This window comes from Saimiri boliviensis, chromosome 8 (assembly GCF_048565385.1).
Source record: "Saimiri boliviensis isolate mSaiBol1 chromosome 8, mSaiBol1.pri, whole genome shotgun sequence".
NCBI classification, from domain to species: Eukaryota; Metazoa; Chordata; class Mammalia; order Primates; family Cebidae; genus Saimiri; species Saimiri boliviensis.
Window position 1 is genome coordinate 72,961,003 of NC_133456.1, and position 22,944 is coordinate 72,983,946.

The window sequence follows — 22,944 nt, forward strand, 5'->3', positions numbered from 1 at the left end:
TTATTTATGTTTTTTGAGACGGAGTCTTGCTCTGCCTCCCAGGCTGAAGAGCAGTGGTGTCATCGCAGCTCACTGCAACCTCCGCCTCTCAGATTCAAGCGATTCTCTCCTGCTTCAGCTTCCCAAATAGCTGGGACTGAAGGCATGCGCCACCACACCCAGCTAATTTTTGTGTTTTTGGTAAAAATGGGGTTTCCTTTGCCATGTTGGCCAAGCTAGTCTCAAACTCCTGGCCTCAGGTGATCCGCCGGCCTCGTCCTTACAAAGTGTTGGAATTATAGGCGTGAGCCACCGCACCCGGCCATTTTTTATTTTTATTTTTGAGACAGAGTTTCACTCTTGTTGCCCAGGCTGGAGTGCAATGGCGCGGTCTCGGCTCCCTGCAACCTCCGCCTCCTGGATTCAACTGATTCTCCTGCCTCGGCCTCCCGAGTAGCTGGGATTACAGGCGCCCACCACCATACCCGGCTAATTTTTGTATTTTCAGTAGAGACGGGGATTCACCATGTTGGCCAGGTTGGTCTCGAACTCCTTACCTCAGGCGATTCGCCGGCCTCGGCCTCCCAGAGTGCTGGGATTACAGGCGTGAGCACCACGCCCACCTATGATCTTTTTAAACTACAAATCTCATACTACTTGCCTACTTATAATGTTTTTATCCTTTCAATTTCTTTTGTTATAGGCTTTTCGATGTCCTACATTCTTTTCACAGCCTGCATAATCCGTATTCTATCACCATTTACTTAGCCAGGACCCAGTCTTTAATTTCAGTATTCTCAGCCCCCAACCAGCACTTCGCCTCTTACTTAGTATGCACTCAATAAATGATTGCTTAAAGTATGAATGAACTAAAGAACCGCGGAACAGAGGGAGGCGCAGAGGGGAGTCGGTCTGGGAGTTTCAAAGTTCGGGAGGGGACACGGGGGCGGGCTGTGGCTGTCATGTGACGGGGCGGGGCAAATCCCATGTGCTTCGCGGCGCAGGGCGCCGGGCGGGGCTCCACCCTCTGCGCCGGTCACGTGGGGGCGCCGGCTGCGCCTGCGGAGAAGCGGTGGCCGCCGAGCGGGATCTGTGCGGGGAGCCGGAAATGGTTGTGGACTACGTCTGTGCGGCTGCGTGGGGCTCGGCCGCGCGGACTGAAGGAGACTGAAGGTAAAGCCGCCATGTCCGGGCCCGACCCGGCCCCCCCACCCCCTCCCCCCCGCATCCGCCGCCATCCGGGCCGGGACCGGCCACCCTGCGCCGCCGCCCCGGCGCCCTGGCACCGCGGCCCGAGCCCGGGCCCCGGCCCGCCAGGGCCCCGATCCCCGGCCCACGTGTGCTTAGCCCGGCCCGGCTTGGCTGCTGGGTGGGGGTGGGGAGCGGAGGGCCCGACTATGCGGGCCCCGCGGGCTGGCAGGGTGCCGGGTTCGTCGCCGCGAAATGCCACCTCGGCCTGACCCGAGGAGGCCCGGCGGCCCACGGGCGCAGGCACCGAGGCTCCCGACCCGCCGCCCCCTCCCCCCTTCGCGGCCGGGCCGCCGGGAAGTGACACGTTGTTCTTTGGCACTGGCCCGCGCTGCGCAGGGAGGGCGCAGGGGAGGGAGGCGGTGGTGGCGGGCAGGGAGGAGCCCCCGGCCCCGCCCGCCCTCCCGGCCGACCCTCACTTGCCTGAAGCCGGCTCCTCCACCGCCGCCGCCCGGCTGGCCTTTTAGGGCCTGACTCCCGCCCTTCCTGGCCTACACTCCTGGGCGGCGGCAGGCCTCGCTTCTGGCCCAGTGCGGGTTACCCGGCCGCAGACGTACCTTGTGTGCCCCTGGGCCAGGCCTGAACCCGGTGTCCCCGGGTGGGGGGTGGGGACACCACGGCCGAAGCAGCTAGCTCCGTTCGTGATCCGGGAGCCTGGTGCCAGCGAGACCTGGAATTTCCGGTCTGGTTGGTCTTGGGCCCCGCGGAGCCAGGTTGATACCCCTCACCTCCCAACCCCAGGCTCTCGGATGCCCAGAACCTGTAGGCCGCACCGTGGACTTATTCTTAACCGAGGGGGTGAGTGAGGGGACTGTTTCAGTAGGCCAGGGGGTGGTTGGAAGTGATTCGGGTGTGACAGCATGTTGGTGGGGACAGGCTGTATCTTTTCTGCTTCTTCACCTTCTTGGCATCTCTGGGGCTCCGTATGGGACCCAGCCCTTGCATCAGCCCTTCCGCTGCCCCATTTGCCTTAAGCTGGGGTCCCTTCCTCTTCCTGAGCGCCACTCTTTCCCAACAGGTGCTGGGGGGACCCTGATGTGGCACCAAATGAAATGAACAAAGCTCCACAGTCCACAGGCCCCCCACCCGCCCCATCCCCCGGACTCCCACAGGTAATTAGGGAGGCATTAGCGGGGGTGGGGGTGGGGAGGCCAGGCAGTCGGGCAGGAACAGGTTCCAGCCTCAGGATTTTCCTACCCCCATCTGTGTCAGGGCAAAGTGCAGCCGCCTGCTGCCAAATTGAGACAGGGCCTCTGGGCTGTCCCCGGGGGCTGTCACGGGGAGGGGGTATGTGGATTGTTGAGGCTCTAGCCCCAGATCTCCCATTATTTCACCAGCTTGGGTTTCTGCTCCACCTGGGCTGCCCCTCTTGCTGAACTCTGGTCTCCCCCCTTCAGCCAGCGTTTCCCCCGGGGCAGACAGCGCCGGTGGTGTTCAGTACGCCACAAGCGACACAAATGAACACGCCTTCTCAGCCCCGCCAGGTGAGGGGCTGTGGGGAGGGGAGTAGGGGGCCTGGGTGGGAGCATTGGAAGGCTTTGGCCAGTTTAGGCCTAGGATGGACCCTGGAGGCCGCGTACCTGGCCCTGGCCCTGGTTCTGTGTTCTTTCATGCGGCTCTGCGCCTTGCCCTGTGGATTACTTATGGTGGCTGGCCCCTTGGATAGTATGTGGTCAATGAGGGTGGCATTACCGGGATCCTGGTGCCTCTGAGAATTGGGGACAGTGCTTTGGGCCCTGCTGCCAGCTCTCGCTCTCCTGTTTTTGCTCCTTTTGCTGGAGGATGCCATTGCTCTATTCCTCTCTGCTTTCTCTTTGGACTGTGGTGAGGTAAACACTCCAGCTGGTCCTTGCCTTTCTCTGTTCCCCAGCTTCTTCCTTACTAAGTGGGAAGATTCTTGTCCTGTTCTGTTGCCTTTATTCCCTCCCCCCCACCATCACCTGGGGGATAATTCTCTTCTTTCCTGTCCCCATGTGCTCTCAGGGAGGATTCAGGTCTCTGCAGGTAATACCCCTTTCCTAACCCTGGACCATCTCCTGGTCTCATCCTTACCCTCCACCCTCGTCAGGGGCTAGACACAGGGAATGGGGGTCGTCAGGGCGGTAACTTGTTTGGTGTCCAGGTTCTCTCAGTTGGAGGCTGAGTGATGCATGTTAGGGGCTACATCTTGAAGAGCGAGTAGTGTATCTGGGGACGGGGAGGCTGTTGCATGTAACGGGTAGCTCCTCATTGCCTTATGGGGAGCAGTGCATGCTGGAGGTATGTTGCCCGAAACATGCCTTACTCGGGCACGATGCATCTGGGTGCTAGGAAGCCTCTGCGGAGGGCTAGTTTGGTAGAGGCGACACGAGTACGCGTGGCAGTGAGTCAAGTTTATGCAGAATGCAAAGCGTACATCTGAATGTGGACGGTGTGTGTGCGTATGAGAAACTGCTTAGCCATTTAGTCAAGTGGTCTTGGAAGGATTTGTCTCCACGTTCTGAAGCCCACAGTACTTCTTTCCAGGCCACAGAGTCACTGTGGAGTGGCTGTTTTCTGTCCGTTTCCTCCTCTTTACGATGCCAACTGCTTTCCTCCCTCCTGACAGCACTTCTACCCTAGCCGGGCCCAGCCCCCGAGCAGTGCAGCCTCCCGAGTGCAGAGTGCAGCCCCTGCCCGCCCTGGCCCAGCTGCCCATGTCTACCCTGCTGGATCCCAAGTAATGATGATCCCTTCCCAGATCTCCTACCCAGCCTCCCAGGGGGCCTACTACATCCCCGGACAGGTGAGGCTGGAGGCTTGGAGGCTGGAATCCACAGACCCTCACACCCTCACTTCCCTCACCCTGACCCTCCAGTTCCATCCCTTTTCCAGATGTGGGACTTCCTTCTGGTCACTGCCCAAAGTTGGCTTGGCTTGGCTTGTCTTGACCTGTGTTCTTTCCTGGAGTCTGATTTGGTACTCACAGCTCCCTCCACTCCTTCTCTCCCCACCCACCCCGACCAGGGCCGTTCCACGTATGTTGTCCCGACACAGCAGTACCCTGTGCAGCCGGGAGCCCCAGGCTTCTATCCAGGTGCAAGCCCGACAGAATTTGGGACCTATGGTAAGCAGGGGAGGCAGTAAGAGGTGAGAACCAGTCCAAGGGAGCATCCAACCTCATCTACTGGGTTCTAAAGCAGAAGCCCCTTCTGAGGCTTGGCTTTTGGTCTAAAAATGATAAGGTTAATAGGTATTAGGGATTGGTACTTAATATTTAACTGGTGTTGATTGTGGGGAGAAAATCTGATTCTGTTGCCGAGAGAGTTAGAGTCTTCCCCACAGGGAATGCAGGACCAGGCGCCAGCCTCAGGGCTGTTAGTGGGCTCTTCTGTGACACTGCTTCCGTGGGTGACAGCCCATGTAACGCAGATTGGGGGGTTTTTGTAGCTATCTTTTATTTACATTCTGGGAAAGGATTAGTCTGTTCTTTATGGCGGTGGCTTCCAAGTTTTTTGATCACCTATCAGGAAAAATTTTGAGTATGAATCCCTCATACATGTATGTTTTTGTTTACATGTATGCAAAATGTAAACAAATAAAGCACTCTGCTTGTCCGAGTGGAACTGAGGGATGAAATGGAAGAATGCATTCTGGCTGGACGAGGGATCTTGCCTATAATCCTAGCACTTTGGGAGGCAAGAGGGTTGCTTGAGGCCAGGAGTTCGAGATCAGCCTGGGAAACAGTGAGACCCTGTCTCTATTTTAAAATTTAAGGCGGGGACCCGGTGTGCTGGCTCAAACCTGTAATCCCAGCACATTGGGAGGCCGAGGCAGGCGGATCATCTGAGGTCAGGAGTTTGAAACCAGCCTGGCCAACATTGTGAAACCCCGTCTCTACTAAATTTTATGATTTTTTTTTTTTTTCTGGAGACAGAGTCTTGCTCTGTCACTCAGGCTGCCGTGTAGTGGCACAGGTGTGCACCGCCCCACCCAGCTAATTTTTGTATTTTTAGTAGAGCTGGGGTTTCACCATGTTGGCCAGGCTGATCTTGAACTCTTGGCTTCAAGTAATCTGCCTGCCTCAGCCTCCTAAAGTGCTAGGATTACAGGCGTGAGCCACCACGCCCAGCCCCTGTCTCTACTAAATAAAAAAATAAGCTGGGCGTGGTGGTGCACTCCTTTAATCCCAGTTCTTATTCAGGAGGCTGAGAGAAGAGAATCGCTTGAACCCAGGAGGGGGAGGTTGCAGTGAGCCAAGACTGTGCCACTGTATTCCAGCCTTAAAATTTTTTTTGGCCGGGTGAGGTGGCTGTCCCCTATAATCCCAGCATTCTAGGAGGCTGAGGCGGGTGGATTGCCTGAGCTCAGGAGTTCGAGACCAGCTTGGGCAACATGGTGAAACCCCATCTCTACTAAAATGCAAAAAATTAGCTGGGTGTGGTGGAATGCACCTGTAGTCCCTGCTACTCGGGAGGCTGAGGCAGGAGAATTGCAAGAACATGGGAAGTGGAGGTTGCAGTGAGCTGAGATCATACCACTGGTCTCCAACCTGGGCGACAGAGTGAGACTCTTTCAAGAAAAAAATTTTTTTTTTTTTTTTTTTTTTTTTTTTTTTTTTTTGAGATGGAGTTTTGCTCTTGTTGCCCAGGCTGGAGTGCAATGGTGCTGTCTTGGCTCACTGCAACCTCCGCCTCCTGGGTTCAGGCAATTCTCCTGCCTCAGCCTCCTGAGTAGCTGGGACTACAGGCACGCGCCACCATGCCCAGCTAATTTTTTGTATTTTTAGTAGAGACGGGGTTTCACCACGTTGACCAGGATGGTTTTTAAGGGAAAAAAAAGACACACCCCACTTTAGAGGTAATTTGCTTTAAGGAATTAATTCTTCATCCTGACCCTAGTTCATAATGTTACCTTGTTTCTTTGCCCCTTGGTAAAGGGCTGGAGACAGGAACTACACTGAAGCAGAATGGAACAGGGTTGGCACACCTGTTTCATTCCCAGCCACAGACCTGGTTCTGTTTCAGGTTCAGAGTGTGTGTACAACCCACCAGAGTACCTCGTACGGTAGAAGGACAGACATAAATCCTCCTGGTCGCTGGCGTGTGGTGGGGAAAGAGTGCCTGCCTGCAAGGGGGGTGTGTGTGTGTATGTATGTGTGTCAGTGTTAGGAATTCTTGTAAATGCAGTTCAGACTGGTTCCCCAGCTTTGACAGACACCTAATTCCCTGGGGGAGGAGGGCAGGGCAGGGCCAGGGGCCGGCTGTTGGTGATGAGAGGTTCTGAGGTTGGAGGTGTTCAAGCAGGCATTAGTGTATGCTTGGGCCCTGACGCTACCTCCGTTTTTCTCTGTTCCCCCTCCCCCAAGCTGGCGCCTATTATCCAGCCCAAGGGGTGCAGCAGTTTCCCACTGGTGTGGCCCCCGCCCCAGTTTTGATGAACCAGCCACCCCAGATTGCTCCCAAGAGGGAGCGGAAGACGGTGAGTAGCAGCAAGGGGCTCTGGGACATCTGGGAAGGGGAAAATCAAGGTCAGGTGCTACTGGGACATTTGCACAGTGACTTGAGGAGAAAGGACCTGGGAGTGGGCCGAGAATGGGGTCTGGAGTGCTTGGGTTCTTTGTGAGATTCTAAGATTTCACCATAGAAGCAGGTCATGGGAAGACTGAAGTCGCTAGTGAGGAAGTTCCTGCGAGACCTGGGTGCTGGGGGTTGGAAGAACTATGCTCGGTTTTGGGTTTCTGGTGGCTTGCCTTGGAAATGGTTTGTTTTCTGTGGCCCCAGCCCCCACCCACCCTAGTCCTGGAAGCTCTCAAGGCCTCCGCCTCTGCTCAGTCCTCAAGCCCTGGGCGTGGTGCCCAGAATAGGGTGCCAGAGCTGGGGAAGCCGCTGAGTCACCCTGGCTCCACCTACTGGATCTGGGCCCTGCCCCCAGAGATCAGGCACACTAGCCACAAGTGAGCCGATTGGGTGCTAGGTGGGGGTCCTGGGCCCCAGGGCATGCAGTCCCTGACTTGGGGACTGCCAGTGGGGTAGGGATGAGGGAGGGAGGGGCATTGTGATGTACAGGGCTGCTCTGTGAGGTCAAGGGTCTCTGAAGGGTGGGAGCCAGGGCAGGGACTACAAGAGCAGCCAGATGGGCTGAAAGTGGAACTCACGGGCTTTCTGGCACCCACCCACCTGCTTCCCAGTGGGGGGTGGGGAGTTGGCCCAGAGTCTTAAGAGTGGGGCAGGGTGGAGAGGTGGGCTCCTCCTGCTTCCCACTCATCCCATAGCTTTCTTTCCCCAGATCCGAATTCGAGATCCAAACCAAGGAGGAAAGGATATCACAGAGGAGATCATGTCTGGGGCCCGCACTGCCTCCACGCCCACCCCTCCCCAGGTACTGTCTGCTTTCTAAGTGATACCCTGGCTGGGATGTCTGTTCTGTCCTGGACTCCCAAGTCCCTTGATCTTTTCTTTCAACTAAGGGATTGATTTCCCTGCTTTCCTGGATTTCTAGGCAGAGCTAAAGTAGAAATGGCTCTGGTAAAGAAGGGTTGTGGGACTCTTCAGTGCAAACTTGGTAACCCTTTGTGTCCTGCAGACGGGAGGCGGTCTGGAGCCTCAAGCTAATGGGGAGACGCCCCAGGTTGCTGTCATTGTCCGGCCAGGTAAGTAAGAGGGTGGGACGGAGCTTTTATGGGGAAAAGGAATGTTGACAGTTTAAATGCTGGGGTGGTTGAGTGTCTTCAACTGGGTACCAGAGAACAATGCCTTAGATTTCAGGTCGTGGGATTTTGAGGGTGAATTGGGTTTTGGATGAAAATGGAAGTATAGCTTAGGTGGGAGAGGATGATGGGGGGGTGTTAAGTTGGGAATGCCTTGGCTGGGAGGTTGGGAACAGCCGCAGTGAAGGACTTGCCTGTAGTCACTCATTCTTCTTTCCTGTGGTGCAGATGACCGGTCACAGGGAGCAATCATTGTTGACCGGCCAGGGCTGCCTGGCCCAGAGCACAGCCCTTCAGAATCCCAGCCTTCATCACCTTCTCCGACCCCGTCGCCATCCCCAATCTTGGAACCGGGGTCTGAGCCTAATCTCGCAGTCCTCTCTCTTCCTGGGGATACTGTGACAACGGGGATGATACAAATGTCTGTAGAGGAATCAGCCCCCGTCTCCTGTGAAACTGGGGAGCCATACTGCCTCTCTCCAGAACCCACTCCTCTCGCCGAACCCATACTGGAAGTAGAAGTGACGCTTAGCAAACCAGTTCCAGAATCTGAGTTCTCTTCCAGTCCTCTCCAGGCTCCCAACCCTCTGGCATCTCACACAGTGGAAAGTCATGAGCCTAATGGCGTGGTCCCATCTGAAGATCTGGAACCAGAGGTGGAGTCAAGCCCAGAGCTTGCCCCTCCCCCAGCTTGCCCCTCCGAATCCCCTGTGCCCATCGCTCCAACTGCCCAACCTGAGGAACTGCTCAACGGAGCCCCCTCGCCACCAGCTGTGGACTTAAGCCCAGTCAGTGAGCCAGAGGAGCAGGCCAAGGAAGTCACAGTATCAGTGGTGCCGCCCACCGTCCCCTCTGCCACTCCTGCTGTGGCTCCTTCAGCTACTTCCCCAGCTCCGGAGGAGGAAATGGAGGAAGAGGAAGAAGAGGAGGAAGAAGGAGAAGCAGGAGAAGCTGAGAGTGAGAAGGGAGGAGAGGAACTGCTCCCCCAAGAAAGTACCCCTGTCCCAGCCAACTTGTCCCAGAATTTGGAGGCGGCAGCAGCCACCCAAGGTAAGGTGTGGTTGGTCGGGAGTGGTAGGCCAGCTAGGGGACGTGGTTCCTCGCCCTCCTTGATGACTCCCATTTTTGCTGTGCTTTTGGGTCATAGGAGGCCTGCAGTGGAGTCTAAGAATTGAATTCAGGACTTTCACACCTAAAGAGGGGGATGGAAGGGGGTGTTGTGCTTTGGCTACTTTTTATTTCCCAGGGATTAAGGATGCTCCTTAAAACCTTGGCACAGACCCATGCTTTTATTTATTTTTTTAAATTAGTGGCAGTATCTGTGCCAAAGAGGAGACGAAAAATTAAGGAGCTAAATAAGAAGGAGGCTGTGGGAGACCTTCTGGATGCCTTCAAGGAGGTAAGGGAGCAGAAGGGGCAAGGGAAGAGCACTGAGTTGAGGTGTGGAACAGTGGTCATTCCGCAGCCTAAACTGAATGTTCTGTTCTAGGCGAACCCTGCAGTACCAGAGGTGGAAAATCAGCCTCCCGCAGGCAGCAATCCAGGCCCGGAGTCTGAGGGCAGCAGTGTGCCCCCACGTCCCGAGGAAGCAGACGAGACCTGGGACTCAAAGGAAGACAAAATTCATAATGCTGAGAACATCCAGCCTGGGGAACAGAAGTATGAATATAAGTCAGGTATGCTGAAGAAAGGCTTGAGAATGGTGAGCTTTCTTACTGGAACAGGATGATGCTTCATTCTGTTTTCTTTGCAGATCAGTGGAAGCCTCTAAACCTGGAGGAGAAAAAACGTTACGACCGTGAGTTCCTGCTTGGTTTTCAGTTCATCTTTGCCAGTATGCAGAAGCCAGAGGGTCTGCCCCATATCAGTGATGTGGTGCTGGACAAGGTCGGTGGCTTGAGTCGGGGAGGGTAAGTTTGCGCTGGATGGACCGGGGAGGAGCCTGCTTCTGAGACCTTTTCCTGTCCTCTTGCAGGCCAATAAAACACCACTGCGGCCACTGGATCCTGCTAGACTACAAGGCATAAACTGTGGTCCAGACTTCACTCCATCCTTTGCCAACCTTGGCCGGCCAGCCCTTAGCACCCGTGGGCCCCCAAGGGGTGGGCCAGGTGGGGAGCTGCCCCGAGGGCCGGTGAGTGGGGCTGGGTAAAGGGGCAGGTGGGCAAGGAGTGGGGGTGGATGACTCCCTTGTGTTCAGTGCTGGCAGGGAGAGGTTGGCCCTGGAGGTGTGTAGTATTGGTGTCACATGTTGCGCTGACTAGTTCCATGTCCCTCTTGTCTTCATCCCTTGCTTAGCAGGCTGGCCTGGGACCCCGGCGCTCTCAGCAGGGCGCCCGAAAGGAACCGCGCAAGATCATTGCCACAGTGTTAATGACTGAAGATATAAAACTAAACAAAGCAGAGAAAGCCTGGAAACCCAGCAGTAAGCGGACGGCGGCTGATAAGGATCGAGGGGAAGAGGATGCTGATGGCAGCAAAACCCAGGTACTGGCGAGGCCTGCTCTCCGTCTCTCTCCGTTTCTTCTCCAAGTCTGCCATCTGTGTCCTCTTTGCTTCTCTTTATCACCAGCATCTGTCATGCCTAAGTCCCTGCTACCCTCTGCGGTTCCTCCCAACGGCCTGTGCTGAGGCCCTCACTGGAACTTGTGTCTCTTCTCCCTCCAGGACCTATTCCGCAGGGTGCGCTCCATCCTGAATAAGCTGACACCCCAGATGTTCCAGCAGCTGATGAAACAAGTGACCCAGCTGGCCATCGACACCGAGGAACGCCTCAAAGGGGTCATTGACCTCATTTTTGAGAAGGCCATTTCTGAGCCCAACTTCTCTGTGGCCTATGCCAACATGTGCCGCTGCCTCATGGCGGTTAGTGTCCACTGGGTTCGAAATCTCGTGGTCTGGTTGCTCATGTCTCTTCCCTCGAGTCCAGCTTCTTGGTTCCCTCCAACTTGGGCCTCCTCCAGCTGGAAGGAGGCAGAGCTGGGGCCTGAGACCTTCCAGGGTCAGGTAGTTAAAGACTATTAGAGGGCCTTCCCTGCCCTGGACTCGTCTGAGTGTGACATTTTCTCTCACCTACAGCTGAAAGTGCCCACTACAGAAAAGCCAACAGTGACTGTGAACTTCCGAAAGCTGTTGTTGAATCGATGTCAGAAGGAGTTTGAGAAAGACAAAGATGATGATGAGGTTTTTGAGAAGAAGCAAAAGGAGATGGATGAAGCTGCTACGGTGAGAAAACCCGCTGCGGGTCCCGCCCACTCACCTTCCCTCATGCAGGCGCTGCTCAGCTGCGGAGTTTGGAATGGAGGTGGTGGTGTCTTGGGAGCTGCTCTGTCAGGACGTTTTTTTTCTTCGTTTTTGAGACAGTCTTGCTCTGTCACCCGCACTGGAGTGCAGTGGTGTGATCTTGGCTCACTGCAGCTTCCACCTTCCAGGTTCAAGCGATTCTTCTCCCTCAACCTCCCAAGTAGCTGGGATTACAGGCGCACACCACCACGCCTGGCTAATTTTTTTGTTTTTAGTGGAGATGGGCTTTCACCATGTTGGCCAGGCTGGTCTCAAGTGATCCACCTGCCTTGGCCTCCCAAAGTGATGAGGTTACAGGCATGAGCTACCGCGCCCGGCCCCCCTGCCCCGGGGTAGGGGGTTTGGATATCCAGAGAGTAGAAAAGAGTTTTAGCCCAGTGGCTGGCTCTCTTCTTGACATAATCCCTGTCCCATGAATGGCAGGCAGAGGAACGAGGACGTCTGAAGGAAGAGCTGGAAGAGGCTCGGGACATAGCCCGGCGGCGCTCTTTAGGGAATATCAAGTTTATTGGAGAGTTGTTCAAGCTGAAGATGTTAACAGAGGCCATAATGCATGACTGTGTGGTCAAACTGCTTAAGAACCACGACGAAGAGTCCCTCGAGTGCCTTTGCCGTCTGCTCACCACTATTGGCAAAGACCTGGACTTTGAAAAAGCCAAGGTACGGGTCCTTGCATCTCGCGGGATGGGCTGAAACGTGTGGGGCTCACTGAGCCGTAGTGATGGGGCTGGGGGCCTGCAGTGGCAGGTGAGACGAGGAGTTCCTGGCCTGATGCCTTTGCTCCTCCCTAGCCCCGAATGGATCAGTATTTCAATCAGATGGAGAAAATCATTAAAGAAAAGAAGACGTCGTCCCGCATCCGCTTTATGCTGCAGGACGTGCTGGACCTGCGAGGGGTATGTGTTCCCCGCCAGTCTTCCACCTCCGGCTTCTGACACCGCCTTGACTGGCCTTCCCTGACATCATCGTGACTGGCTCTCTGTCTCCACAGAGCAATTGGGTGCCACGCCGAGGGGATCAGGGTCCCAAGACCATTGACCAGATCCACAAGGAGGCTGAGATGGAAGAGCACCGGGAGCACATCAAAGTGCAGCAGCTCATGGCCAAGGGCAGCGACAAGCGTCGGGGTGGCCCCCCAGGCCCGCCCATCAGTGAGTTCCAGGCTGGGATTGGGAAGGGAACAGTGAAGGGACTGGGAGCTTATACTTTCCTCTGATGACTTCCTGTTAGTGCCACGTGTCTGGGCCACTGAGACCCCATGATGGAACTGAGGATCTGAGGAAGGGAGGCTGGGGGTGGCCCCAGGGGAAGGGGCTGCTAGGATTTCCTCGTTATTCCAGTATGCCCCTCTTTTTGTGTCAGGCCGTGGACTTCCACTTGTGGATGATGGTGGCTGGAACACAGTTCCCATCAGCAAAGGCAGCCGCCCCATTGACACCTCACGACTCACCAAGATCACCAAGGTACGGTGTGTGTGGGAGGCGGTGATTCAGCTCAGGTTTAGATCTTAGTCCTCTCACTTTTCTGAGGTTGACAAATTGACAGCTGAATGTTTCCTTTTAGACTAACTGGTTGGATTGCTAGCGACAGGACTGCCAGCTGTAGAGGGAGGGTGGATTTCCCATTCGTCTGGGCCAGTGTTTGGCGCGCGCGCACACACACCCCCACACCCACCGACCCACCCGATCCAACCCATTCATGTATGCCAGGACCCAGTCTTGGTTTTTATATTTTAAAGTGAAAAATCAAAAAGTGAATGGTAATTTATGTTGTGGAAATTAAGTAAAATTTAAAATGTCCGTGTCCATGAAGTTTTATTGGAATATAGTCACAGCCATTTCTTTGTCATCTACTGCTGGTTTCGTGCTACTGTGGCAGAATTGAGTCGTTGCAATAGAGATTGGCCGTTTACTGAAAGAGATTTTCTGACCCCTGCTCTGGGCCATTCACTCCCTGTTGGGCTGCGTATAGTGGTACTGGCTAAGGGATTCGGCTAGGTTAGACCTATCACTCTACTCCCCTTTTCTCTTTCAGCCTGGCTCTATCGATTCTAACAACCAGCTCTTTGCACCTGGAGGGCGACTGAGCTGGGGCAAGGGCAGCAGCGGCGGCTCCGGAGCCAAGCCCTCAGACGCAGGTATGAGGCAGTGTCAGGAGCTGGGTGGTTGTCCGTCAGAGCTCCCTTGAGGACAGAGCCTTTCCTGTAAGGGAGGCCTTCAGTATGAGGTGGTTAGGCAATGCAGGCAGTAGAGGAGGCTTGTATTGTTCCAGGGATTGAATTGCTTTACTTTTGGGACTAGGACCAAGTTTCCTAAACTGGCAAATAGTGGATAAAATGCAGGAAGGGAGAGAAAGATTTTAATACGGGTTTTTTGCATCCCCAGCATCAGAGGCTGCTCGCCCAGCTACTAGTACCTTGAATCGCTTCTCAGCCCTTCAACAAGCAGTACCCACAGAAAGCACAGATAATAGGCGTGTGGTGCAGAGGTAAGGTTTCCTCGATGTCTTCGTTTTTCACACTGGGTGTCCCGTGATTAGGTTCTGGTTGTTGCTGTAGGATGGAAATTCTTCATGCCTGTCCTGCTTAGAGCCCTTGGGTTCGATTGGGGCACATTCGTTACGCCAAGAAGAAGGCCCAGCAGTTGCTCAGCATATTGTGTAATTATATGAGTGCCTGGGCAGTCCAAGGGAGTAAAAATGTTGCTTGTCTTCCAGGAGTAGCTTGAGCCGGGAACGAGGCGAGAAAGCTGGGGACCGGGGAGACCGCCTAGATCGGAGTGAACGGGGAGGGGACCGTGGGGACCGGCTTGATCGTGCGCGGACACCTGCTACCAAGCGGAGCTTCAGCAAGGAAGTGGAGGAGCGGAGTAGAGAACGGTCCTCCCAGCCTGAGGGGCTGCGCAAGGCAGCTAGCCTCACAGAGGATCGGGACCGTGGGCGGGATGCCGGTGAGAGCCTGGGAGGGGAATGGAAGGGAAAGGTGGCTGCCTCGGGACCAGCTTTTTGAGAGCTCTGAATCTTGTTTGCTGGGAAGACTGAAAAGTCTCTCTCATCTGTTTTCTCCTTCCACAGTGAAGCGAGAAGCTACCCTACCCCCAGCGAACCCCCCGAAGGCAGCACTCTCTGAGGAGGAGTTAGAGAAGAAATCCAAGGCCATCATAGAGGAATACCTCCATCTCAATGACATGAAGGTAGGCAGTGGGAACGGTCTGTGATTGAGGAGTGGGCAGGGAGGGATCATACTGGCAGGCATAGGGGTGCAGGATCGGGCCAGACAGTGACTGCTCTCTTCCTGCTGTGCCCTGCACCCCCAGGAGGCAGTACAGTGTGTGCAGGAGCTGGCCTCACCCTCGCTGCTCTTCATCTTTGTACGGCATGGTGTCGAGTCTACGCTGGAGCGCAGTGCCATTGCTCGTGAGCACATGGGGCAGCTGCTGCACCAGCTGCTCTGTGCTGGACACCTGTCCACTGCTCAATACTACCAAGGGTATGATCAACTCTGCACCTCCTACTTCTTTAGACCCAGAATTTTTGACCTCCTTTTAGGGACCCTTGTAACCTTGCATAAGGGCAAAAGTTCCTTGGCCAGGTGTGGTGGCTCATGCCTGGAATCCCAGCACTTTGGGAGGCCAGGGTGTGTGGATCACTTGAGGTCAGGAGTTCGAGACAGCCTGGCCACCATGGTGAAATTGCATCTCTACTAAAAATACCAAAAATTAGTCGGGTGTGTTGGCAAGCGCCCGTAGTCCCAGCTACTTGGGAGGCTGAGGTTGCAGTGAGTGAGATTGCGCCATTGCACTCCAGCCTGGGTGACAAGAGCAAAACTCCGTCTCCAAAAAAAAAAAAAGAAAGTACAGGTTCCTTGACCATCCTGGTCAGCATAACTTTGGGAGGTTAAGTGGGGTGAAAACCATCTAAGGACACAAAGGTGGCCGTAGCTTGAGATAACTGTTCCCATGTATAGAAACTGTTCCTGGGGTCTCCATAGTTGATGGCTTAGCCATGCCATGTTGCCCCAGAAGGAGAGTGGGGACCTGGCCTAGAATGCCCTGACTGAATTCCCTTTGCAGGCTGTATGAAATCCTGGAATTGGCTGAGGACATGGAAATTGACATCCCCCACGTGTGGCTCTACCTAGCGGAACTGGTAACACCCATTCTGCAGGAAGGTGGGGTGCCCATGGGGGAGCTGTTGAGGTAAGCCCCCTGGGTGGAATTCAGGGCAGGTAAAGATCAGAGGAAAGGTGGTGGGGAAGTATGCTGGGTCGGACACCCTGGTCTGGAGGGAGACGAGTAGTGGCGAGACAACTGTGGAGGCTGTCAACATTGGGCCTTTCTTGTAGGGAAATTACAAAGCCTCTGAGACCGCTGGGCAAAGCTGCTTCCCTGTTGCTGGAGATCCTGGGCCTCCTGTGCAAGAGCATGGTGAGTGAGGGCCAGGAGTCCAGAGATGCCTCCCGCAGTGTGGTTTTGGCTGTTTGCCGTGGCCCTGAGGCGTCATGGTCCGTTGGTAGAGCCGTTGGTAGAGTGGAGTGATGGTGATGGGAGAGGAACTACTGGGGTGGGCCGTCTCCGCACACCAGCGCCTGTCTGTCTTGCGTTCTGGCCAAGACTGGAGGAGAATGGCTAAGACCCTAGGCCCGTGACAGATGCATTCATTTCTTCATTCATTCAAGTAGGGTTTCTTTGATCATTTCTCATATACTAAGCACTAGGGATACCACGGTGAATACAACACAAGAAACAAGTTGGTAGAGAAAAAGGAAGAAACGACAGCACGATAAAAACAACAGTGTGAAGCAAAGTGTGAAGTAGAATAGCTGAAATAGAGTGGAGTATCTTAAATACTGTGGGGTTGCAAAGGAGTATTTGACAGTATTCATGACAGGAGGCTTTCCTCAAAGGGTGTTGAAGCGGCTATGTGAAAGTTAATTGGTAACTAGCCAGCGTAAAGGCAAAAAGTTGGGGAAAGGCAGGTTGAGGGTAGTTCTTAGTGGTAGTGAGAGGTTGTGAGTGCGTGCAGTTTTAAGGGTTCAGCCATCTGGAACCTGGAGTAACATACTTGAAATTTAAAGGAATTGTTATGTCAACATCATTTAATTCTTTTAGACAGATGTGTACCGGAACAAGTTGTTTTTTTTTAAACAACAAATAAGCATATTGAACTATTTGTGTATTTCATTGACTCCAATGTGCCATAGATTATAAGTCATCCTTTATGCACTGTTAAGAAAGAAAAGACTGGGCCAGGTGCCATAATCCCAGCACTTTGGGAGGCCATGGCGGGTGGATCACCTGAGGTCAGGAGTTCAAGACCAGTCTGGCCAACATGGTGAAACCCCGTCTCTACTCAAAATACAAGACTAGCCAGGCATGGTGGTGTGGGCCTGTGATCCAGCTACTCGGGATTATGCCACTGCACTCTAGTCTGGGCAACAGAGCGAGCCTCTGTCTCAAAGAAAAGACTTGCGGTCATATTTTTTAAAATGCAGTCCAGCGCAGTGGCTCATACCTGTAATCTCAACACTGGGAGGCTGAGGCTGAGGAGGACGGCTCACCTGAAGTCAGGAGTTTGAGACTAGCCTGATCAAGATGCAGAAACCCTGTCTACTAAAAATGCAAAAAAATTAGCTGGGGCATGGTACTGCGTGCCTGTAGTCCCAGCTACTTGGGAGGCTTGAGGCAGGAGAATCACTTGAACTCTGTGATGGGGAGGTTGCAGTGAGCCAAGATCGGGCCACTGCATTCCATCCTGTGTGACAGAGCAAGACTCCATCTCAAAAAAAAAAAAAAAAAAAAAAGGTGTATATTAGCTGTAAGACAACTTTTAGTTAAAATGTGAAAAAATGGGCATATTTAAAATCTGAACTGCAGTGATCTTGCTAAAGGCCAGTGCCATCATTCTATCTATTATAGAGAAAAGAGTGATGTCTTCATAGTCTCTTGCCCCTTACAGAAAACACGCTCAGACTGCTGGATTAATGAGGATTTTCTATCATGTTGGGGATGGGGCGTATCTGTGTCTTAAGATTATCTGGATTTGGGAAACAAGCATACTTGTTAGATGTTGTCCCTTCCTAGAGGCCCTTAGGTCATTTTTCCTATCCTAGTGTCAGCACTGTGGTGGACAAGTTCTCATTTGTTTTATTTATTTATTATTTTTATTTTTGAGACAGAGTCTCACTCTGTTGCCCAGGCTGGAGTGCAGTGGTGCGATCTCGGCTCACTGCAATCTCTGCCCCTTGGGTTCAAGTGATTCTCCTGCCAAAGCCTTCTGAGTAGCTGGGACTGCAGGTATCCACCACGACGGCCAGCTAATTTTTGTATTTTTAATAGAGACAGTTTCAACCATGTTGGCCAGGCTGGTCTCCCAACTCCTGACCTCAAGACAGGTGATCCACCTGCCTTGGCCTCCCAGAGTGCTGGGATCACAGGTGCGAGCCACCATGCCCGGCCAACAAGTTCTTATTTGGGTGGTTACGTGACTGATGCCTGCCCTGCACTAGACTGTAGGAATGGAAGGGCTGTGCCTGTTAGTAGTTCGATAGCATCCTTAACGCCCGGCAGGCACCTAGTAGGCTTTTGGTAAATACTTGTTGGATTAATGTGGTAGGGCTGTTGGCTCCTTGGAGAGAGAGCGAGCATTGCTAAGTTGGGTTGGTCTTGTGTTTCACAGGGTCCTAAAAAGGTGGGGGCGCTGTGGCGAGAAGCTGGGCTTAGCTGGAAGGAGTTTCTACCTGAAGGCCAGGACATTGGTGCATTCGTCGCTGAACAGGTTTGGGGCTGTCGTTGGGTTAATTCTAGCCTTTGAGGCTGGCCAGGCTTTCTTGTCTGACACTGGCAACCTTGCCTTCTACCTGTGGGTCTTTTCCATTGCAGAAGGTGGAGTATACCCTGGGCCAGGAGTCAGAAGCCCCTGGCCAGAGGGCACTCCCCTCCGAGGAGCTGAGCAGACAGCTAGAGAAGCTGCTGAAGGAGGGCAGCAGTAACCAGCGGGTGTTGGACTGGATAGAGGTAGGTTTCTCCTGCATGTCGATAAAGGAGACGAAGTTCTTAGGGTGGGGCGGGGGCAGCAGGGATGAAGACGAAGGGCGCAATTCCGAACTGGGGGTTCATTTGTTTCTCTCACACAGGCCAACCTGAGTGAGCAGCAGATAGCATCCAACACGCTAGTTCGAGCCCTCATGACGGCTGTCTGCTATTCTGCAATTATTTGTAAGAGGAACCAGGGAGATGGGGGGCAAGGGCGGACCTGACAGGTGGAGGGAGGTGGGTGTCAGTCTTGGCCTCCTCTTGCACGACTCCACTCATTCCTGTCTTCTTCCTGTAGTTGAGACTCCCCTCCGAGTGGACGTTGCAGTGCTGAAAGCCCGAGCGAAACTGCTGCAGAAATACCTGTGTGATGAGCAGAAGGAGCTGCAGGCACTCTACGCCCTCCAGGCCCTTGTAGTGACCTTAGAACAGCCTCCCAGTAAGAGCCAGGCCACGGGGACAGGGGTGGGGTGGAGGGACTGTCAGATAGCAGGGCATAGTCATGGACCCTTCATGGAAGGATCTCAACCCAAGAACGGTAGGAGTCATCGAGGAGTAAAGTACCCTCAGGGTTTCATTCCTTCCGCCTGCGTTCGTGGTGGTGTCTCCAAGAGGAAGGAGTTAGACACCGCCTTGAAGGGTCATCGACTGCCTGTTTTGTGCCTAGCCATGTGTTTGATGCCAGCAGTGGAGAGGTGATAAATGACAGCGTCCTCCCAGTACTGTGCCCCTCCTGCCTGGCACAGGGCTGAAATGCTTTGCTTCCCTTGCCTCATGTAGTCCTCACAGATGTTTAGGGTGGATGGATCCCTGTTTTCCACACTAGGAGGCCAAGGTCTAGGTGACCGTGACTCAGGCTGTGTGTCCAGCACATAGGTGTGCGTCAGGGTACTGGCATGCCCACAGAGGAAGCCGAGCAGCTTCCTGTGCCGGCATGGCGGTGGCACTGACGTGAGCACTGAGCCTGGAAGACGTGTGCTCTCAGAGGGTGGACACCTGGCCAGAGGGGTCATGAGTGGGAATTTGCTCCACGACAAATGGGAGGGGTGGGGGAGAATGCTTGAAACGAAGGCACTGTGTGTGTGCTTTCTACTTAAGGTAGGAAAAGAGCTGTTGAAGAGAGGCCAGGGTGGGAGAGCAGAGCCACCAGTCACGAGTGAGGCAAGGCGGGGCTGAAGAGAGGGATGCGGGCCTGACCATCCCGGGCCGGTATAAGCCTTGGCCTTGGCTTTAGCCTAAGGGCAAGAATTTTCTTTTTTCTTTTTCTTTCTTTTGTTGTTTTTTTTTTGAGATGGAGTCTTACTCTGTCACCCAGTCCGTAGTGCAGTGACGTAATCTTGGCTTACTGTAATCTCCACCTCCCAGGGAAAAGCAATTCTCCTGCCTTAGCCTCCCAAACAGCTGGGACTACAGGAGCCTGCCACCATGCCTGGCTAATTTTTATATTTTTAGTAGGGATGGCATTTCACCACGTTGGCCAGGCTGATCTCAAACTCCTGACCTCGTGATCCACACACCTTGGCCTCCCGAAGTGCTGGGACTACAGGCATGAGCCACCATGCCTGGCTGCCCTTGTGGGATTTTAAGCAAGGCATAAAGGAATTGGATTTTTTTTTTTTTTTTTTTTTTTTTTTTTTTTTTTTTTGAGACCGAGTTTCACTCTTGTTACCCAGGCTGGAGTGCAATGGCGCGATCTCGGCTCACCGCAACCTCCGCCTCCTGGGTTCAGGCAATTCTCCTGCCTCAGCCTCCTGAGTGGCTGGGATTACAGGCACATGCCACCATGCCCAGCTAATTTTTTGTATTTTTAGTAGAGACGGGGTTTCACCATGTTGACCAGGATGGTCTCGAACTCCTGACCTCAAGTGATCCACCCGCCTCAGCCTCCCAAAGTGCTGAGATTACAGGCTTGAGCCACCGCGCCCGGCCAGGAATTGGATTTTAGTTTTTAGATCATCCTGGCCATGGAGGGAAGATGGTTGGAATGGGGTAAGGGAGTGTGGCACTGTTAACACCGGAGGCTCAGCCTTGCTGGTGACAGTGGAGAAGAGAGGGCAGATCAGGAGACACTTAGGAAATGGAGTTGGCAGCTTTTAGTGCACTGGCCTGGGTAGGGGCCATGAGAGGTTAGAAGTCGTGGATGACTCCCAGGATGGTTTTAAGTCATGGTGGGTTTAAAGAACATAGTATGTCATTTGCTGGGTTAGGGAACGCTGGATCAAGTTGAGTTGTGGTCCCTGAGTAAGGGAATCAAGATGTCAGCTCGACAGCTGGAGTATCTGTCCTTTCGGAAAAGAAGAGATCAGGGCAGGAGGCAGCTTTGTGAGTTGCCGGCACAGGGTGACTCGTGGGAGTCAGAGGAGGATGCGGGCTTGCCTGAGCGGGAGGGACAAGGGCCTGAGGTACAGCCCCGAGGAGGTGGAGTGGACACAGCGATAAGGATCAAAGGAGGACAGGCCCCTATGAATCAAGGACAGAAATTCGAGGAGAGGGATGTGGCTGATGATGCTAGATGATGCTGTGAGTGTTGGCAGGAGCAGGCCTGGAAATGAAGGGTTTCCGGAATATCAAATCATAGAGGCCACCCAGGCAAATCAGTACTTAGTGGGGCAGGGGACAGATTCTGGATTGGAAGGGACTGAGAAATACTTGTCTGAGACAGGAAGAAGGGAAAACATCAAATGTAGACAAAATCTTTTATTAGCTGTAAGATAGTGGTTGAAAACGGCTTTTTGTTAGGTGGGAGAAACTTGGGCTTGAAAATACAGAGCAGAGTGTGTAATCAATTGGATGGGGTCGCTGGGAGGGTATGCGCGGGAGTTGGAGTGTAAGGATGGGATAAGTGAAGGGTCTGCTCTGCTGTGGCCCATTGCTGTTGGGTGGGGGTAGCGGGCGGCCGTGCCGAGGCTGGCCATGCCCTGCAGAACATTCTAGCTTGCAGCATCTCAGAGATGGCTTATCCTGGATTTTCACTTCACTTTCTCGGCCTCCCTTTGCTTTTAGAAGTGGAGGGTTTGGTCTGGAAAGACTGACAGTGCCACGAGGGCACTATGTAGGTTGTGTTTCGAGGGTCATAGGACACGTGCTTGGAAGGCCACCCAGCAGCTAGTGGTTGGGGCGAAAGAGGGTCCAAACAGGTGATGCTTGAGTTGAGTCCTGAAGGAAGGTGACAAGAGGAAGGAAGTTTCTGGCAAAGGATAGCATCCACAAAAGTCTCAAGGCCAAAGAGAGGGTGTGTATGTTCAGGAGATATGTGGGGAAGGAAGGGAAATTGAGATCAGGAGTTGTCAGGATCTGTTTGGGGGCAGTGAATGATTTTCAGGTTACACGTAGGGTAATATAGGAGTTTACATATGATACATACAGGATTTTAGCAGTTTCCTAAATTTAGGAGTACCAATTCTGAGTGTAGTTTTCTCCATTAAATACATCATGGGGGCCGGGCGCGGTGGCTCACAGCTGTAATCCCAGCACTTTGGGAGGCCGAGGTGGGCGGCTCACCTGAGGTCAGGAGTTCAAGACCAGTCCGACCAACATGGAGAAACCCCGTCTCTACTAAAAATGCAAAAATAGCCGAGTGTGGTGGTGCATGCCTATAATCTCCAACTGAGGCAGGAGAATCGCTTGATCCCGGAGGAGGAGGTTGGGGTGATCGTGCCATTGTCCTCCAGCCAGAGCAACATGAGTGAAACTCCGCCTCCAAAAAAAAAAAAAAAAAAAGTTGCTGAGGTGAGGCTGAGCTAGTTTGTAAGGTTTTTCCAATGGCCAGGTGACTCACTGCTGTGCAGCAGTCTCAGATTATATTAGCATCCTGTCCAGCCGAGGCCTAGTCACTCTGGAATGGTCAGGCGCACGTCAAGATGGTGTGTCAGGGCCTCGTGTGAACGGTGGAGCCTGGGAGGGGTCCCTGGGGGTGGGTTGGGGTGGCAGTGGCCAGTCACCTCTAACTGCCATCCTGCCTGCCTGCAGACCTGCTGCGGATGTTCTTTGACGCCCTGTATGACGAGGACGTGGTGAAGGAGGACGCCTTCTACAGTTGGGAGAGTAGCAAGGACCCCGCTGAGCAGCAGGGCAAGGGTGTGGCCCTGAAATCTGTCACGGCCTTCTTCAAGTGGCTCCGTGAGGCAGAGGAAGAGTCTGACCACAACTGAGGGCTGATGGGGCCGGGGACTTGGAGCCCCACGGACACACAGATGGCCCAGCTAGCCGCCTGGACTGCAGGGGGGCGGCAGCAGCGGCGGTGGCAGTGGGTGCCTGTAGTGCGATGTGTCTGAACTAATAAAGTGGCTGAAGAGGCAGGATGGCTTGGGGCTGCCTGGGGCCCCCCTCCAGGACGCTGCCAGGTGTCCCTCTCCTCCCCCTGGGGCACAGAGATATATTATATATAAAGTCTTGAAATTTGGTGTGTCTTGGGGGGGGAGGGGCACCAACGCCTGCCCCTGGGGTCCTTTTTTTTATTTTCTGAAAATCACTCTCGGGACTGCCGTCCTCGCTGCTGGGGGCATATGCCCCAGCCCCTGCACCACCCCTGCTGCTGCCTGGGCAGGGGGAAGGGGGGGGCACGGTGCCTGTAATTATTAAACATGAATTCAATTAAGCTCACTGCCTCTGCTTTATGACCTGCTCCCTCTAGAGAAGGTGGGTATAGGTGGGGGATCCTCCTTCCCAGAGCTGGCATTGGCGCCGTATTCCCTGTAACCTGGCACCCCTCCTGCC

The 22,944-nt window shown here is 53.9% G+C and overlaps 1 protein-coding gene and 1 non-coding gene across 11 annotated transcripts; both read left to right on the plus strand.

Moving 5' to 3' along the window:
- The first annotated feature begins 1,026 nt into the window (after positions 1-1,026).
- On the plus strand, positions 1,027-22,825 carry EIF4G1 (eukaryotic translation initiation factor 4 gamma 1). Of its 10 annotated transcripts, none has more exons than XM_010337646.3 (34): positions 1,027-1,152; positions 1,969-2,025; positions 2,246-2,339; positions 2,625-2,711; positions 3,211-3,231; positions 3,815-3,991; positions 4,213-4,312; positions 6,554-6,666; positions 7,474-7,566; positions 7,771-7,837; positions 8,123-8,944; positions 9,205-9,293; positions 9,384-9,570; positions 9,648-9,781; positions 9,870-10,028; positions 10,193-10,381; positions 10,562-10,759; positions 10,973-11,119; positions 11,621-11,857; positions 11,989-12,093; positions 12,189-12,348; positions 12,560-12,660; positions 13,232-13,334; positions 13,582-13,684; positions 13,913-14,145; positions 14,270-14,388; positions 14,512-14,684; positions 15,268-15,393; positions 15,540-15,621; positions 17,873-17,971; positions 18,076-18,210; positions 18,330-18,411; positions 18,527-18,667; positions 22,198-22,825. In XM_010337646.3, exons 3-34 carry the CDS (start codon positions 2,280-2,282, stop codon positions 22,377-22,379), a joined length of 4,824 nt encoding a protein of 1,607 aa, XP_010335948.3. In that variant the 5' UTR covers positions 1,027-1,152; positions 1,969-2,025; positions 2,246-2,279; the 3' UTR covers positions 22,380-22,825. The 10 variants fall into 10 exon arrangements, with proteins under 10 accessions (XP_010335948.3, XP_003926994.3, XP_010335949.3 ...); XM_003926945.4 differs by having other exon boundaries at positions 10,196-10,381; XM_074404630.1 differs by having other exon boundaries at positions 1,028-1,152; positions 2,565-2,711.
- On the plus strand, positions 12,405-12,480 carry LOC120367662 (small nucleolar RNA SNORD66). Its single transcript, XR_005581986.1, has one exon. It is a non-coding gene; the product is annotated as a small nucleolar RNA SNORD66 (small nucleolar RNA).
- Positions 22,826-22,944: the final 119 nt, after the last annotated feature.

Bases quoted from the DNA above. Each gene is read 5' to 3' on its own strand.
- EIF4G1 (XM_010337646.3), top strand. From the start codon at position 2,280: ATGAACAAAGCTCCACAGTCCACAGGCCCCCCACCCGCCCCATCCCCC. The intron at 3,992-4,212 runs GTGAGGCTGGAG...CACCCCGACCAG, and splicing joins CCTACTACATCCCCGGACAG to GGCCGTTCCACGTATGTTGT. The intron at 14,146-14,269 runs GTGAGAGCCTGG...CTCCTTCCACAG, and splicing joins GGACCGTGGGCGGGATGCCG to TGAAGCGAGAAGCTACCCTA.